The sequence below is a fragment of the Brachyistius frenatus genome, unplaced genomic scaffold (assembly GCF_029030835.1).
Source record: "Brachyistius frenatus isolate BFR_SWC_R1_liver_20210118 unplaced genomic scaffold, ASM2903083v1 Contig_257, whole genome shotgun sequence".
NCBI lineage: Eukaryota > Metazoa > Chordata > Actinopteri > Embiotocidae > Brachyistius > Brachyistius frenatus.
The window spans coordinates 288,858-304,361 of NW_027210856.1; the positions used below are offsets into that span (position 1 = coordinate 288,858).

Sequence of the window (15,504 nt, forward strand, 5' to 3'; positions counted from 1 at the left end):
TTTGTCTCCGACAACGGAACATAAATATGCAGCCTTCGTGTTACATAAATGAAAACATAAATATTTAAGGGCCATGGAAGTACTGGTTGCAGAGATGTGCATATCTGTTGATGGTTTGAAAACAGCTTGCAGTGGGAATAACTAAAACAAAAGACACATTTTTATGAACACAATAAAAACAACAATGATGTATTGTTTGCTGTTTATTTTTTGTTTGTTTGTTGTGATGGGAACGTTTTGCTGTCAAAATCTATAGTTTCAAAAGGCAGGCAGAGGATTAGGCTATTTAACCTTTTAAAAACTTACACAGGTATTCGATGAGTTGCAGTTATTGCATCTACTTTACTCGTACAATACCAAAACTCAAATCTCAATGTCTAAATGCAGTCGGATTTGATAAAGTTAAAGGAAACTATCACCATGGCTCTAAAATCTAAAGGCTGTTTACAGTTTTTCACAATCGCTAAGACACATTTCCTGAAACATCCCATCCTTTTCTCAAAACTGTAAGCACAAAACCCAATTTTCAAACTACATTCACAAAAGCTTTGGATCTTCTTGCAAAACCAAACTTTCGCCTCAGTAACAAAACTCTACTTGTAGCACCGTACAAACACTGATGGACTTTCCCCCAGTCTCCTTTATATTGGCAAAATGATGTCCTGAAACATCTGTGTATACAGTAGTACTGTGAACTTTCAACACGATAACAGAAGAAATGTTTACATGTTCTCTTCTCTGAATCTCTGGGTTATGGTAGAGAATTTGCTGATGTCAGGTTTTATTCTTTGTCCTTATTCCCTAATGGTCTTTACATGGGTGTTACTAGAGTCTCAGCCTTCAGTCAAACAAACTGAACTGTGTCTCCGCCTTGTGGCAGCATGGTGCTATTGCATTCATTCAGTGGTCTTTTTTTTTGTATTTGTGCAACACACACAATTGTAACGACTACAACATCTTAAAGTAGTCTGAAAAATGTTTTATATTTCAATGAATGACAGAGTTTAATCTGAAAACGACGGGATTTCCAGTCGTCGGCGTTCACATGTTTGGTTTCTGTCAGACTTCAAGTAGGAGGAGCTTTATCGTCCTTAAACGTCCAATGAGCTGCGAGTTATTTGATCGTTGACCAATCGTATGCGGGAGCTTTTCGACGACAGCCAATCAGCGTATTTTCCGATTGATCGTTTTCAGGAAGTAGGCAGAAGTTGGCAATCTTTCCTTCTGGCTTTCCGAAGCGCCACTGACAAGCGAGCCAGTTAGCTTCACTTTCACACCACCGCTGACTGACCTCGGCTCCCAAGATGGCTGGTGTCCGAGCCCTCGGTGTTCTTTCCAGACTGACAGCACGGAGATATGCTCTGCTCGCGGGTATAAAGCCGCTCGTTCACAACGTTTGATATTAAAACTGAAGGAAAACCTGGCGCGAAGAAACGAAAACTCCCGTGTCCTGTGCGGACGATTAGCTTTGTCAGAGCAGCTGTTAGCTCCCGAGTAATGTTCTGCAGAAAGCGTGTTGTCGGTTTGTTTGCTCAGCGAAGATATACATCAGTGAAACTTGAACTAGAATCTCTCCTGTGAGTGCAATTTTTTTTTTTTTTTTTTTTTTTAATATATATATATATATGGCGAGAAAACTTGGGAGTTTAAACTCCGTACTTGTGCTAGCTAGCTTGCGGCTACGGAATCACTGAAGTCAAAGGGGGGGCTCGGCTTTGACATTAAAGTTTGAAATACGACTGTTTGCTGACGCTTTTTTTTTTTTTTTTGAACTCAAAGACGCCCCAGTTGGGACACTTTAGACGATTTTGTGACCGTTTATTCATTCGGCCGTTGTGCTGCCCGCTGTTTCTGTCTCACTGCCGGGCGGAGGATGTAGGTGAAAGGTCGTTTTCCACTTGATTGCACAGCACGGCCGAGGTCATCCCAATCTTCACATGACCGCCTCGTATTCATATCGTATGTCTGTTCTGCGAGGACATTTGTTTTAGGTGCTGCAACTTTTAGGGCCTGTTATGATGTTGTTGTTGTTGTTGTTTTGTTTTTTTTAAGAATAAAGCAGCCGGGCGACATGCTTGGATGACTTATAATTCATTGGATATGACTTTTAATATCGTGTCTTTCGTCTTCCCTCTCACAGGCAGCACTTACCGCACTTTCTCGGTAGCTCCGGCCGTGATGGGTAACTTCAAAAATTCACCGCATATTTATGCAGAATATGTGATCAATACAGGTCTGCTGACGTAATTACACTTTCTTATCTCTCTATTTTTTTTTTTATTTTTTTTTAGCTCGAACACATGTGAACTATGAAGTTAAGGGCGATGTTGCTGTTATACGGATCAACGACCCAGCCTCCAAGGTGGGCGCCTGTTAACATGAATGCAGAGGGTTTTTAGACTTGTGAGTGAAATGCGAGCCGGCTGTAATAGTCACGTCTCCTTTCCAGGTGAACACGCTGTCAATCCAAATGCAAAACGAGATGTCAGAAGTCATGAGCGAAGTGTGGGCCGACGATGCCGTCCACAGTGCTGTCCTCATCTCCTCAAAGCCTGGATGCTTCATTGCGGGAGCTGATATTAAGTAAGGAACCTCCTTAAATCCCCCGAATTAAAACGTTGTCGCCGAAGCAACACAAATTAGGATTGTCAATGCATAGCGTTAAAGGGATAGTTTGGATTATTTGAACAGGGGTTGTTTGAGGTACATATATATAGTCAGTGCAGTAGATGAAAGGTGAGCATCCCCAGTTTAGAGAAGCCGGCAGCTGCAGGTTCACAGAAGCTAAGCAAAGTACTGCTGTGTATTTTTGGTCACCTAAAAAAAAAAAATCCGTGTCAGTTTGTGCATGTGCTATATTTAGGATATTTTCACCTCTTTACTTTGCTTTCGGACAAACCTTTGCAGCACGAGGTCTTTATGTCCATCTATGCTCTCTTTAAAGCCTTTTACAAACTCCTTTGACAAAAACAGTCATTTTACCTGGCAGACAACAGGAATTTCTGGTCGACCGCAGCGTCAATCGTTTAGTGTGTTTGCTTCTCCGTTACGGCACAGCTGCCTGCTTCTCCAAACAGGGTTCATGTCAACCCCCAACTTCTGGAGGAAATCCACCGACTTTGGAAAACTTGCCTCCATACAACCCGACTTCAAACAATCCGAACGATTAAGATGTTCCATTGCATTTAATGGCTTTTCATAACGCTCTACGCCTGATGCAGTATGATCCAGGCCTGCAACAATGCAGAAGAGGTCACAGCACTTTCTCAGGAAGGACAGAAGATGTTTGCGAAAATTGAAAAGTCTCCAAAGCCGATTGTCGCCGCCATCAATGGCTCTTGTTTAGGAGGCGGCTTGGAGGTAAATCAAAAGTTCTTTCAGCAGCCAACTATATGATTGACGATATTGTGATCTCTAATGAGCTTTTTTTGTATTTCAGTTTGCAATTGCCTGCCAGTACAGAGTTGCAACCAAATCCAAGAAAACAGTTCTGGGTACTCCTGAAGTGATGCTGGGTCTTCTACCTGGAGCTGGTGGTACGCAGAGACTCCCCAAGATGGTTTGTACTGGAATTATATCCCCTTGATTTTCCCTGGTTTGCCTCCGTTTGATTTAATTTATTCTTAATTGGCTACAAAAACTAAACCGCAGCATGTGACGGCATCCTCTAATAGTTAGAACACACCGCGGTATTTGGCAGCAGGATGAGGCTGTAATGGAAAATAAGCTGGTAAATGCTCAAAATTGGTTTAAGATGTTTACGTGCAGCTTTGCGACCCGGCAAACCAACAGACAGATTGACTGACCGTCATATCTAGTTTTCAACAACCACAACCTTCAAAGCACCAGATTATGACTAACTACATTGGTAACCTCTAAAAAGAAATGGGCATTTGTGCATCTGTTTTATGGACTAATATACAGAAAAATGCACTTTAAGTAATGAAAATTAACCACTTATATTCCCTGCAGCTTGGTCTACCCAGTGCCTTCGACATGATGCTAACCGGAAGAAATATCAGAGCAGATAAAGCCAAGAAGATGGGTCTCGTCGACCGGCTCGTAGACCCTCTAGGTAAACAAAAAAGTTATCTTCAGTCACGCACAATGGAAAAACATTGAACTGCTTCAAATGGGTAGTTTAAAGTGTCGCCACATGTAGAAGCTGTAATCTGTGCACTTCAATCGCTGTATGATATTTTTTCCGCTCGTGTTACAGGACCCGGGCTAAAGAGTCCAGAGGAGAGAACAATAGACTACCTTGAGGAAATTGCCATCGAATGTGCCAGAGGGATCGCCAATAAGAAGATTTCTCTTCACAAAGACAAAAATACCATGCAGAGTGAGTTTCTATTGCATTTATTCAGCGCGCGTGTGATTCTATAGTCTCTTGAGTTTGTTTCATCCTGAGGACAAAAATTAATGTTCTTTCTTTAGAAATTCAAGACTACATTATGGGCTTCGAGCTCGTACGGAAACAAATTTACAAAACGGTCCAAGGTAAAGTTATGAAGATGAGTAAAGGACTTTATCCAGCGCCTCTGAAAATCATCGATGTAAGTAAAAGCTCCTTTTGAATCAAAAACCTTCAACAAGTGTATTCAAAAAAATATAATTAATGTAGAGAGCCAAAGTCATAAAATCACGTTGAGGCGAGCCAATGGAACAAAACCAGGAAGTTCGAGCTTGACTTCAGCTCTCTGTTGGTAGAAACTTTTAAGATGTGAGTCAATTGTAGTAAAAGACTATTTAATTGACAAAAATGTAAGGACTACGTCATTCATCGGTTAATATAAAGTAAAATAGCAAATGTTCGCTGGCCACAGCATGCCAAATGTAAATAGTTGGTTTGGGGAATCTTTTGCAGAGTGCAGACTAATATCTTTATTATTGCTTTCTTCTGTCAGTGTGTGAAGACGGGAGTTGAACAAGGGCCTACTGCTGGATACCTGGCTGAGTCTCAGGTGAGGCTTGTTGGCCTATAATCACTGGTTCGTTTAAAAATAATTCCACTCGTGACTCGTGGTTGTGAGCAATGTCCACGTTTGTTACAGAATTTTGGTCACCTGGCAAAAACCTCCGAATCGGCAGCCCTGATTGGTCTGTACCAAGGTCAGGTTGCCTGCAAGAAGAATCGCTTTGGAACACCCACAAGAGACGTGAAGTGAGTGCGTGTAGGACTTTCACGTGCGGCGCTTTTGCGCGATGTTGGAAAAACTAGCGCGTCCGTCTCTGCGGCCCTTTCGCTCAAAGCTTCCTGTTCGTATGAAGGTTCGCTCAGCCGCTCTAAAGCGCCGACCAATCGGCGGCCGGTGGCTGAGTGTGATGACGTTTAAGCGATGCTTTGGTTTCTAGACAACGGTGAGGCTGGTAGAGGGAGATGAAGCGATACAAACAGTTGTAGCAACGCCAGGTTATTGTCCGCACCCGTTATTTACCGACGTGGCCTCTGTTGACGTAAAGGGAGGGTCTCTTGATTGTTTACAGTTTAGTGACGTTCAGCACATAACATCATGTCATATGGCGGACAAGCTGATTGGTTAAAGGCCGTTCCAATAATTTCATCAGTAACTCGGGGTCCGCGCCCGTTCCCACATGTTCAACCTGTATTTTAGATTTGACATTGTCATTGTTAAATCCTTCTGATGACAAAACAACGTCTGATACTGTTGTTGACACCTGGACACTGAAGTCAACCTGGAGATTACCAAGACTCTTTGCTTTGGTCTAAATAAAGTATATTAGAGGATGGAGCTTCATATCATCTCCTGTTTTCTTTCGCATTTTTAGTGTTAGATCATCTTTCTGTCTCCATTGTCAACGACTAGGACTCTTGCCATCTTGGGAGCAGGTCTGATGGGCGCAGGTGTCGCCCAGGTGACTGTGGACAAAGGTGTGCACACAATCCTGAAGGACACCACTCTGGCTGGACTGGGCAGAGGAGAGCAGCAGGTCTACAAAGGGTGGGTGGACTTTTAATATCGGGCATTTAAATAGCAGTTGTTTTGTTTTACAGCAGGTTAAACTACGATTAATCTTTCCAAACGCTTGTAAAATATGCTGTTTGAAAGTAGCTGTAAATTTGTGCTGCCATGTCGGTGAATCGTTTTAATTTTGATTTTGAACAAGGCTCAACGACAAGACCAAAAAGAAGAACATCACGTCGTTTCAGAGAGACTCCATTCTGTCAGGTTTGTCGGGCCAGGTGGATTACAGGGGCTTCGAGAAGGCCGACATGGTTATCGAAGCCGTGTTTGAAGACATAAACATCAAGCATGCAGTTCTGAAAGAAGTGGAGGCTGTAAGTAGGACTGAAATATATATTTTTATTTTTTTTTAATGGAGAAATTGCACTCGTTTTGTTGTAAATATCAGTCCGTGGTATTTACAACTGCGGCAAAACATTGTCGTGAGGAAGTTACGGTGTGACTTTGAGCTGCCATCTTTCGAACATTTGTCTGCAGGTGGTCTCCCCTCACTGCATATTTGCCAGCAACACATCTGCTCTGCCCATCAAGGACATTGCTGCTGCCAGCAAGAGGCCAGACAAGGTTTGTACTTGCGAACATTGCCGTATAAAAGTACACATTTCTGCTTAATTCAAAGCAACAATGCTGAATATTTGTCCCTGCATCCTCAGGTGATTGGAATGCACTACTTCTCTCCGGTGGACAAGATGCAGCTGCTCGAGATTATAACCACTGATCAGACGTCAAAGGACACGACGGCCTCGGCTGTGGCAGTCGGCCTGAAGCAAGGCAAACTCATCATAGTCGTTGGGGTGCGTTTCATTTCTTTCTTTGAGTTGGTATTGGTTAATAAATATGAGGTGAATCTGCAGCAGCCTCAATAACACACAAAATGATGCACTGTAATATCATTTTTACTCCATTTTCTTTTTGCAGGATGGACCCGGATTTTATACGACAAGGTGTCTGGCTCCCATGTTGGCTGAAGCAGTACGACTACTTCAGGTTTGTCGTATTTCTGCAAAAAAAAATTTTTTTTTTTAAATCCAGCATTGTTGTAGTAAGACCCGTATTTATTTTAAATACTGTCTCATGTAGGAGAGAGAGAGAGAGGAAGATTTAAGAGGGATTGCGATGGCGTTTATGATTTCAGGATAGATGTTACTAATTTATCCTTGTACACATACAGGAAGCGGTTGACCCCAAGAAGCTGGATGCACTCACCACAGGCTTTGGGTTCCCTGTGGGCTTGGCCACGCTGGCTGATGAAGTCGGTATCGACGTAGCGGCCCACGTGGCCGAGGATCTCGGCAAAGCTTTCGGCTCCCGCTTCGGTGGTGGGAACGTGGAGGTTCTGAAGACCATGGTGGACCTGGGATTTAAGGGTAGGGGCCGGTGCCCAGTTTTAATAAAACGACATACTTATTTGACGATCGTCTATTAAGACGTCTTGCTTTTTGTTTGCGAAGGCCGCAAATCAGGAAAGGGATGCTACGTCTACCAGCCAGGAACAAAAGTCAAAGAGGTCAACCCCGATATCGGAGACATCCTTGAGAAATTTAAGATGACAGCAAATCCCGCTGTGTAAGTCGACACCCGACGATTAACGGAGCAGCAGTTAAAGTGACACATACCAAACACCAGCAACCCGCTGGTGTAAATACTCATTTCTTATTTGTGAATCTTTTCACAGTTCATCGGACTCCGACGTGCAGTACCGGCTCGTTTCGCGATTCGTCAACGAGGCCGTGTTGTGTTTGCAAGAGGGAATTCTGAACAACCCTCTGGAAGGAGACATCGGGGCTGTGTTTGGGCTGGGATTCCCCCCCTTCCTCGGAGGTCAGAGTTCAGCTTGCAACATGGTCATCTGATCTGCTTGTGCTCAGTGCTTGTTTCCTCTATCAATAGAAAGAGTATAATCTTGTCTAAGTGTCTCCCTCTGTTCTTTTTTATTTTAACAGAGAACAAAATATTTGAAAACTGTTCAGCTAATGTCATCTATAGGTCTGTTAAACCGGTGTTTGCGGAATAGTTTTCTTTTGCTAACATCTCTTGACATAACATCTTTCCGTTTCCAGGTCCTTTCCGTTTCGTGGACAGCTTCGGCGCTGACAACCTGGTGGAAAAGATGAGGCGGTTCGAAGCCGTCTACGGGAATCAGTTCACTCCATGCCAACTCCTGCTGGATCACGCAAAAGATTCCAGCAAGAAATTTCACAAGTGACCGACTCACCATGTGTGCCAGTAGAACATTATTATCAAACTGCAGTCTGCCACTATAATGTGCCTAACATTTATCTCGTGTGGGGGCAAAGATTGAACGTACACTTTATTGACAGTTTGTCGGGCGCACCTAGCTTAAAATGACGCCGTCTGTAATAAATCATACTATCTGTTGACACTATTTTAGAGGTGTTAGTTCGACTGTATGATGATTTTGCAAAAGCGTGAAATTAAAGAAAATCAAATTGCATTAGTTTCAGCCAGGTGTACCTAATAAACTGCCAACTGAGAGATTAACATCAGCAAAAATGGATAGGGTTTTTTTTTTCTACTTAAAAACGATTGATTGGATGTATAGACTGAGGGGCATATGGAGGCTAATTATTTACACAGTGCATATGTAAAGAAGGCGTAGATGCAAAAGAATTAAACTTCCATCTGGCAAAATTAATTCTTAATAATTTAAGAATGTATACAAATAGGTTTCAACGAGTGTCTTTCTTTTTCTTTTCTTTTTTGTACATTGAGGACTTTCCCGGTTGGTTTGGTCAATGATGTAAATGTGAAGCTTGAATAAAAATTTTATTATTGAATCAAACCTGGGTTTTTTTTCATAGAGGGGTGCGTGTTTGTGGGAGGGGGAGGGGGGTGTAATTTATCATGTTTACAGAATTGGACCACATCCGTATACCGCGAGGAGGTTTGCTCCAATCTAATTCGTTGCGCAGGTCACATGTTTGATTTCCATTGTCCGCAGAGCAGGGTGTGTACAGCGGGGGACGCTGTGTGGGCTGGGTCGGGCTGGTTTTTTTTTTTTTTTTTTTTACCCTGATCAGCATCCTTTAATATCTTGTGACATCGCTTCCTCTCTGAAAAGATGCTCAGGGCGGAGGAGACGCTGCGGTCATCGGGATGAAGAAGGCAAATTGGCGGCTCACATGAGGCGTGTCTGTCTTTTGCTCCTGCTTCTTCCACCACATGAAATTGAAGCTGTCGCACCTGCACGGGAGAGGAGAAAACTGTGGACACCGCCCCGAGATGATGTTTTTTTTTTTTTTTTGTTTTTTAACGCGCTGAGGGTAGTTTAACCAACCACAACAAAATGTCTAAAAGCAAAAACTGCGAGGCGATCAGGGTGGTGGTCCGCTGCCGGCCATTAGGCAGGAGAGAGGAGACGTGTGAAAACATTTTGGTGCTCGATGACAAACTGGGGCAGATCACCATCCGGAACCCGAAGGCACCACCTGATGAGCCGCTGAAAGTGTTCACCTTTGATTCCGTGTACGGCTGGACTTCAAAACAAAGGGACATCTACGAGGACGCGGTGAGACCTCTGGTGGAGTCCGTGCTCCACGGCTTCAACGGGACCATATTCGCCTACGGACAGACCGGCACAGGTAAAACACACACCATGCAAGGGGTGTCAAACGACCCGGAGAGGAGAGGGGTGATACCGAACTCGTTTGAGCACATTTTCACGCAAATATCCAGAACTCAGAATCAGAAGTACCTGGTGAGGTCATCCTACCTGGAGATCTACCAGGAGGAAGTCAGAGATCTTCTGTGCAAAGACAACAACAGGAAACTGGAACTTAAAGAAAGTCCAGATTTTGGTGTTTATGTGAAAGACCTGTCCTCCGTGGTGACTAAAAACGCCACGGAGATTGAACATGTGATGAACATTGGCAACCAGTCCCGCTCTGTGGGCTTTACCAACATGAACGAACGCAGCTCTCGTTCTCACGCGATCTTTGTCATCACTGTGGAGTGCAGTGAGGTCGGGCCGGACGGCGAGGACCACATCCGAGTTGGGAAGCTGAACATGGTCGACCTGGCCGGCAGCGAGCGCCAGAGCAAGACGGGCGCCAAGGGGAAGCGTCTGAAGGAGGCCGCCAAAATCAACCTGTCCCTGTCGGCGCTGGGGAACGTCATCTCGGCTCTGGTGGACGGGAAGAGCACCCACGTCCCGTACAGAGACTCCAAACTCACCCGCCTGCTCCAGGACTCTCTGGGAGGCAACGCAAAGACCGTCATGATAGCAACGGTGGGGCCCTCGCACAAGAACTTCGACGAATCCCTTGCCACGCTGAGGTATGCCAGCAGGGCCAAGAACATAAAGAACAAACCTCGGATCAACGAGGACCCCAAAGATGCCCTGCTGAGGGAGTTCCAGGGGGAGATCGCACGCCTGAAAGCTCAGCTGGAGGAGCGAGGGATGCTCGCAAAGGAGAGGCGCAGGAGGAGGAACAGCAAAAGACTGAGTCGAAGCATGGCTGGTATGGAGGAGGACTTCCTCAGAGAGAGGGACGCAGATGTGTGGAAGACTGTTGAGGAGGAACAAGATGTGAAACAGTACATGAAGGACGGAGGTGGCGTCCCGGAGGCTCTGACGTTCCAGCCAGGTGGTGAGAAGTTGAAGCACCTGAATGAGAACAGGAAAAGCGTGGAGGATATGCAGTGGGATCAGGATGCAGTGGAGAAGATCATTGAGAAATATAAGGTACTGTGTTAATGAAGATATAATCCATACAGGGTCTGATTACTGAGACTCAGCTGGAACAAAAGAAATTTGCATAAATAATTTATTATGTTTCTTTGTTCACAGGCGATGGAGAGCAAACTGCTCGTCGGGGGAAAGACTATAATTGATCACACCAATGAGCAACAAAAGATGCTGGAGCTGAAGAGGCAAGAAATTGCCGAGCAGGTGATTAATATTAAAAAAAAAAACTGGAATTTTTTTTTTTTTTTTTTTTGCAACATGACTACTGTTAAAACCTGCTTTTGTGTTACTTTTCTGCTCATGTTGAAATAAATGTGGGATTCTGTAGTGGAAATCACTGCATGGGCTCAGGAACACTTCTGAAAACCAGTGTCTGTAAACACAGACTCATCCCTGCATCCACAAATGCGGGTTAAAACTCGACCACGCAAAGAACTTTCCCTGAAAGACGTTTTGAAAGTGACTTTTAACTGTTGAGGACGTGTTGTTGACGTTTCAGATAAGACGAGAGCGAGAGATCCAGCAGCAGATGATGCTGCAGGATGAGGAGGCCGTGGAAATGAAGGAGACGTTCTCTTCCCTGCAGCAGGAGGTGGAACACAAGACAAAGAAGCTGAAGAGGGTAAGATGACTCACCCAGTAATGGGTCCCGGCGCTGCTACCGCTAAAGCAATCAGTTAACATATAATCATATTTGACCTGGTTCCTTCTGGATCGACTGCTTTCTTCTTCTTCTTTTTTTTTCTTTTTCTGCTGACTTCATTTTCAGTTACGCCGTCATATTTCGATTTAAATCATCAGTGCTGTTCTCACGTTAACATTTTGTAGTCCAACAATAAATGAAACGTGCATTTGTTCCGTGCGTCGTGCCCAGTTGTACGCCAAACTACAGCTGCTGAAGGGAGAGATGAGAGACATCATCGATGAACACGTCACAACCAGACAGGAGCTGGAACAGACACAGCACGAACTCACCAGAGAGCTCAAGTACAAGTTAGTAGTACACAGATCATTTTTTTTATTGTCTGCTGCATTTGGCTGTTTGTCTTAAGTCAAAAGGGGGCCACTGATGCACCATGGGGGATGTAGTTCACACGCGGCAATAGAATCCACTGTACATACGAAATCAGACTTATGTATCCCAAACAAGCGAAGCAAACAGAACAGCAAAGGAATCATGTTTCCTGTTGCAGCTCATTCTCTGTTGAAAACTTTTTTTTTTTTTTTTAAACAAAAAAAAACATATCCCTAACCAAGTGCATGCTGGTCCTACACCTGCCTACCTACCTAAATAACCTCAGGTACCCATACTGTTACACAATTTACAAAACTGAACCGCACAAAATACAACACTAGTTAACCAAAAACTTAAATAACTAACCAAATTGAACTAGAAAAAAAAAATACTATCAAAATCTAACCGAAATAAATATCTAATATATCTAAAGTGCACTCAGTGCAAATTTAAAAAATATTAGAGAAGCCAATAAACCAACTAATAAACTACAAAGGCGTCTTGCATGTGTTTTGAACAGATATTTATTTTTCCCACTTGCTTCTTCTCACAAATTTACTAAAATAGCTAAATACATTTCTGCATTCTTTATTACATTAGTGATTTAAGGTGAGTGCTTCATATACCACAAATTAAAATGTAAAGAATCCCGTTGAGGCACACACAACACTTGGCCACATGATGCAACTGGTCAGATGGAGTGCAAATACTTCAAGCCTGCTTGTTTGTATTAAAGATAATATGAATTGCATTGTGACATAGTATATATTTGTATTAAGAACATATAAACCTTTCAAATCTGTCTGCTGAGCACAGAAGTATTCGTGATGAGATAATGTTATAGTAGAAAATATCACTTTTTTAAATGTTTAAATCTTAAATATTAATAAAATGTGTAAAAATATATGTGTATAATTCTGTAGATATTTTTTTTTCCCATTCTTTTTCTTGCGTTATTGATGAAATGCTTTGGATGACCTCCACTGAATCACATTTGTGTTGCATGTTGCAGATATATGTTGATTGAGAACTTTATACCTCCTGAGGAAAAGAATAAGATTATGAACCGGCTGCACTTTGACAGCGAGGAGGATCAGTGGAGGCTCCAGCCAGTCCTGCCGTCAGAGAGGTCAGTGGATCAATCGCACATCGACATAAATTACTGTTAGTGGCACATTAAAGGAAGAAAATCCACACTTGTATGAAGGATACAAGCAAATTACTGGGTGAAATCCAGCACTGAAACAGCATTCGGAGGAAGTGTATGACATTACTAACAAAAGTATAGATTTAGATTAGATGTTGAATTGATCAAATTTGTGTGAGATCTTGGCATTTTTAAAACAACACTAATACCATATGTTTCCAGCGTTTTCTCAGTGTTTTCTACGCTACCACTGGGAGTCACCAAAGTAACCAATCTTACACACGGGAACTCTGAGACTCGAACTTTACAGGCTATAGATAAATATATGTATTGCGCTTCATATGAACTTGATATCTTCATAAGCAAAGAAGAGCAGACAGCTCAGCCTCCTTTGTATTTTTCTTTTGCTGAGAAAGTTGTCAGCCTGAGTAAAAGTGAAGAAGAGCGATTATTCTGGTGTGAGTCGATCAGCAGACCACATCTGGGGCACAAGATGTTCCAGAGGTTTCTATATCACTTAAAACGCCCACGATAAGGGTATTTAACAGAATCTGACTAAATCATCCTCTCCCATGTCTTCTTCCCAGCACATCCACTCAGGTCAGGAGAAGGCCACTCTCCGCTGTGGGATACAAGAGGCCAATCAGCCAATATGCACAGATGGCTGTTGCCACGGCTACCGGGGCCCAGTGTAGATACCAGGTCAGTGCTCGGACTTTCGCGAGGCCAGTTGGCAGGAACGGCAGCGAAAAACGGGTGAATTAGAGATCTTATTTGCATCGCCATGTTCACAGCCGCCTTCTTTAACGGAGGAATGTGAAGATGTTCGTCGCCATGGAAACTATTCACAGATTTAACTGTTGCATCTTTAGCTAGTGAAGGTCACAATGCAGAAAATAGCAAAGATTACAATCTGCTCTATTAGATACAGGATGATTTACAGCAATGTGGTCGTGCTGCCCTCACTTCTGTGTGGCTCTGAGTTTCTCTTTTAAGAAATGAACAACTTTCCCACTTTTCCACGCTTTATCCACATCAAGACATGTTAAGATACTGTTAACCTGAAATGACGGAAGGTTTTTTAACGTGAAACAAGTGCAGCAAGTTAACAGCATGCAAATAATCAGCTCAGAAAAAAGGAGACTTTTTTTTTTGGGACCAAAAACATGAAAATGGATGTGATTATGCTTTTATGACTCCAGCTTTACTGCCATCTTTTCCCCGCAGGCTGAGAATATCATGCTGCTGGAGTTAGACATGTCTCCACCAACCATGTTCACCTTGAACCTTAACGGCGCTCACCTGGAGAGAGCCTTTTCTCCCCGGCTGATGCAGGACCTTCTGGTGAATGTTCCCATCAGAGAGAGGAGCGCTGCATCATCACGAGTCAGGAAATCACAGTCCTGGTAAGAGAACAGCAGAAAAAGATATGTGTTTTACATAGTGTGGTAAATTCAGCCTTTACTGAGCATTACCTAAGTCTGAGCTTAACTGAAGGTATACGAAGAATAGTTTTGAATTGTATTTTCTCATCCACGCAATTGTAGTTTTTGAAAAACATTTATAAGTATGCATCAGTGGTGTCGGTGACTGCAGCGCTGTTTTTTTTCCTTTTTGTATCACAATGCCAAAAGTCTGTTTTAAATCACTATACATGTGTTTTTGCATGTTTCTCTTTAACTCAAACCACATATACGTTTCTGTTAACCTATTTTCCCCAAAATACCAAAGTCCTTTTTTCCTTACTCATTAAATCACATAGATATGTTTAGTCATTCTGTGATATGGGACAGTGTAAATAATATATATATATATATATTTTGGCCTGCAGGTATCAGGCACCACAAGCAGCATCTGTCCCATCATCCTCATCATCGACCAACCTGACATCTGGAACTCAGAGCTTCTCTTCCTATCCGAGACGAAGACCATCCTCTGCCACCTATCTTCCACCGGGAGATCCGGTTCAGACGAGCCCCTGATTTGCGTCAATACACCTGCTCTGTAGGGCTGGCCTTAGTTCATTGTGGCACAAGGGACTCCAGTTTAGCCATGGGACATCAGGATGGGGGAGAGGGGGGGGGGTAATCCCCGTTTTGAAAAGCAACACTTAACATGAAAAGACAAACATCCTTCATTTATTTGAAATTCAGTCCCATGAATGTGGTTGAACTCTTTAAAGTGATCATGCCCTGTTTGATTTGGGGATGGTTGACTTTTTCCCCTCCTGTTTTTCTAGGCTTACTCTCTCCTACCTACGGCCAAAACATCTAGGTTTCACGTATATTAAACTTATTCTACATTTCCGGGCCTTTATTTTAAGGTTGTTTTTTTCCGCCAATAGCAACACGTAAACACTTAAATAGGCTACTTCAAAATGTATCATGTCTTTGCCAAAAAATATTGAATGGTGATGGTGAGGAGGGAGAAGGGGGGGGATTAGCCTGTATGCTTGATGAATTGTTGCTTCAGCCTCTTGCCAATGTAATTGTGAGCAAAAAAAAAAAAAAATGTGAAGAAAGCTTGCAGTGCTCTCTTTGATTAGCTGCCTTATTTTTTTCATAGTTGTGAAATTGTGCAAAAGCCCATTTGCTTGTACACACACACACAAAAAATAAATAATAATAAACAGACTGAAATAATCTTA

At 42.9% G+C, this 15,504-nt stretch overlaps 2 protein-coding genes across 3 annotated transcripts; both read left to right on the forward strand.

The window, feature by feature from the left end:
• The first annotated feature begins 1,254 nt into the window (after positions 1-1,254).
• On the forward strand, positions 1,255-8,790 carry hadhab (hydroxyacyl-CoA dehydrogenase trifunctional multienzyme complex subunit alpha b). 2 transcript variants are annotated; one of them, XM_069721093.1, is made up of 20 exons: positions 1,255-1,371; positions 2,141-2,182; positions 2,292-2,362; positions 2,450-2,583; positions 3,222-3,360; positions 3,440-3,559; positions 3,973-4,075; positions 4,220-4,342; positions 4,438-4,556; positions 4,908-4,964; positions 5,055-5,164; positions 5,829-5,963; positions 6,130-6,301; positions 6,465-6,551; positions 6,641-6,781; positions 6,906-6,974; positions 7,159-7,354; positions 7,439-7,553; positions 7,663-7,808; positions 8,048-8,790. In XM_069721093.1, the coding sequence occupies exons 1-20, from the start codon at positions 1,305-1,307 to the stop codon at positions 8,191-8,193; spliced, it is 2,292 nt and encodes a 763-aa protein (XP_069577194.1). In that variant the 5' UTR covers positions 1,255-1,304; the 3' UTR covers positions 8,194-8,790. The 2 variants fall into 2 exon arrangements, with proteins under 2 accessions (XP_069577194.1, XP_069577195.1); XM_069721094.1 differs by lacking the exon at positions 1,255-1,371 and adding an exon at positions 1,451-1,577.
• A 190-nt stretch (positions 8,791-8,980) lies between these two features.
• On the forward strand, positions 8,981-15,504 carry LOC138634298 (kinesin-like protein KIF3B). The gene is made up of 8 exons (XM_069721095.1): positions 8,981-10,692; positions 10,798-10,899; positions 11,195-11,317; positions 11,570-11,688; positions 12,723-12,839; positions 13,445-13,559; positions 14,085-14,263; positions 14,689-15,504. Exons 1-8 carry the CDS (start codon positions 9,295-9,297, stop codon positions 14,837-14,839), a joined length of 2,304 nt encoding a protein of 767 aa, XP_069577196.1. The 5' UTR covers positions 8,981-9,294; the 3' UTR covers positions 14,840-15,504.

Coding starts and splice junctions, on each gene's coding strand:
- hadhab (XM_069721093.1), top strand. CDS start 1,305: ATGGCTGGTGTCCGAGCCCTCGGTGTTCTTTCCAGACTGACAGCACGG. Junction 3,560..3,972: donor CGCAGAGACTCCCCAAGATG/GTTTGTACTGGA, acceptor TATTCCCTGCAG/CTTGGTCTACCCAGTGCCTT. Junction 4,343..4,437: donor AGACAAAAATACCATGCAGA/GTGAGTTTCTAT, acceptor TTCTTTCTTTAG/AAATTCAAGACTACATTATG.
- LOC138634298 (XM_069721095.1), top strand. CDS start 9,295: ATGTCTAAAAGCAAAAACTGCGAGGCGATCAGGGTGGTGGTCCGCTGC. Junction 10,900..11,194: donor GGCAAGAAATTGCCGAGCAG/GTGATTAATATT, acceptor TTGACGTTTCAG/ATAAGACGAGAGCGAGAGAT. Junction 14,264..14,688: donor GTCAGGAAATCACAGTCCTG/GTAAGAGAACAG, acceptor TTTGGCCTGCAG/GTATCAGGCACCACAAGCAG.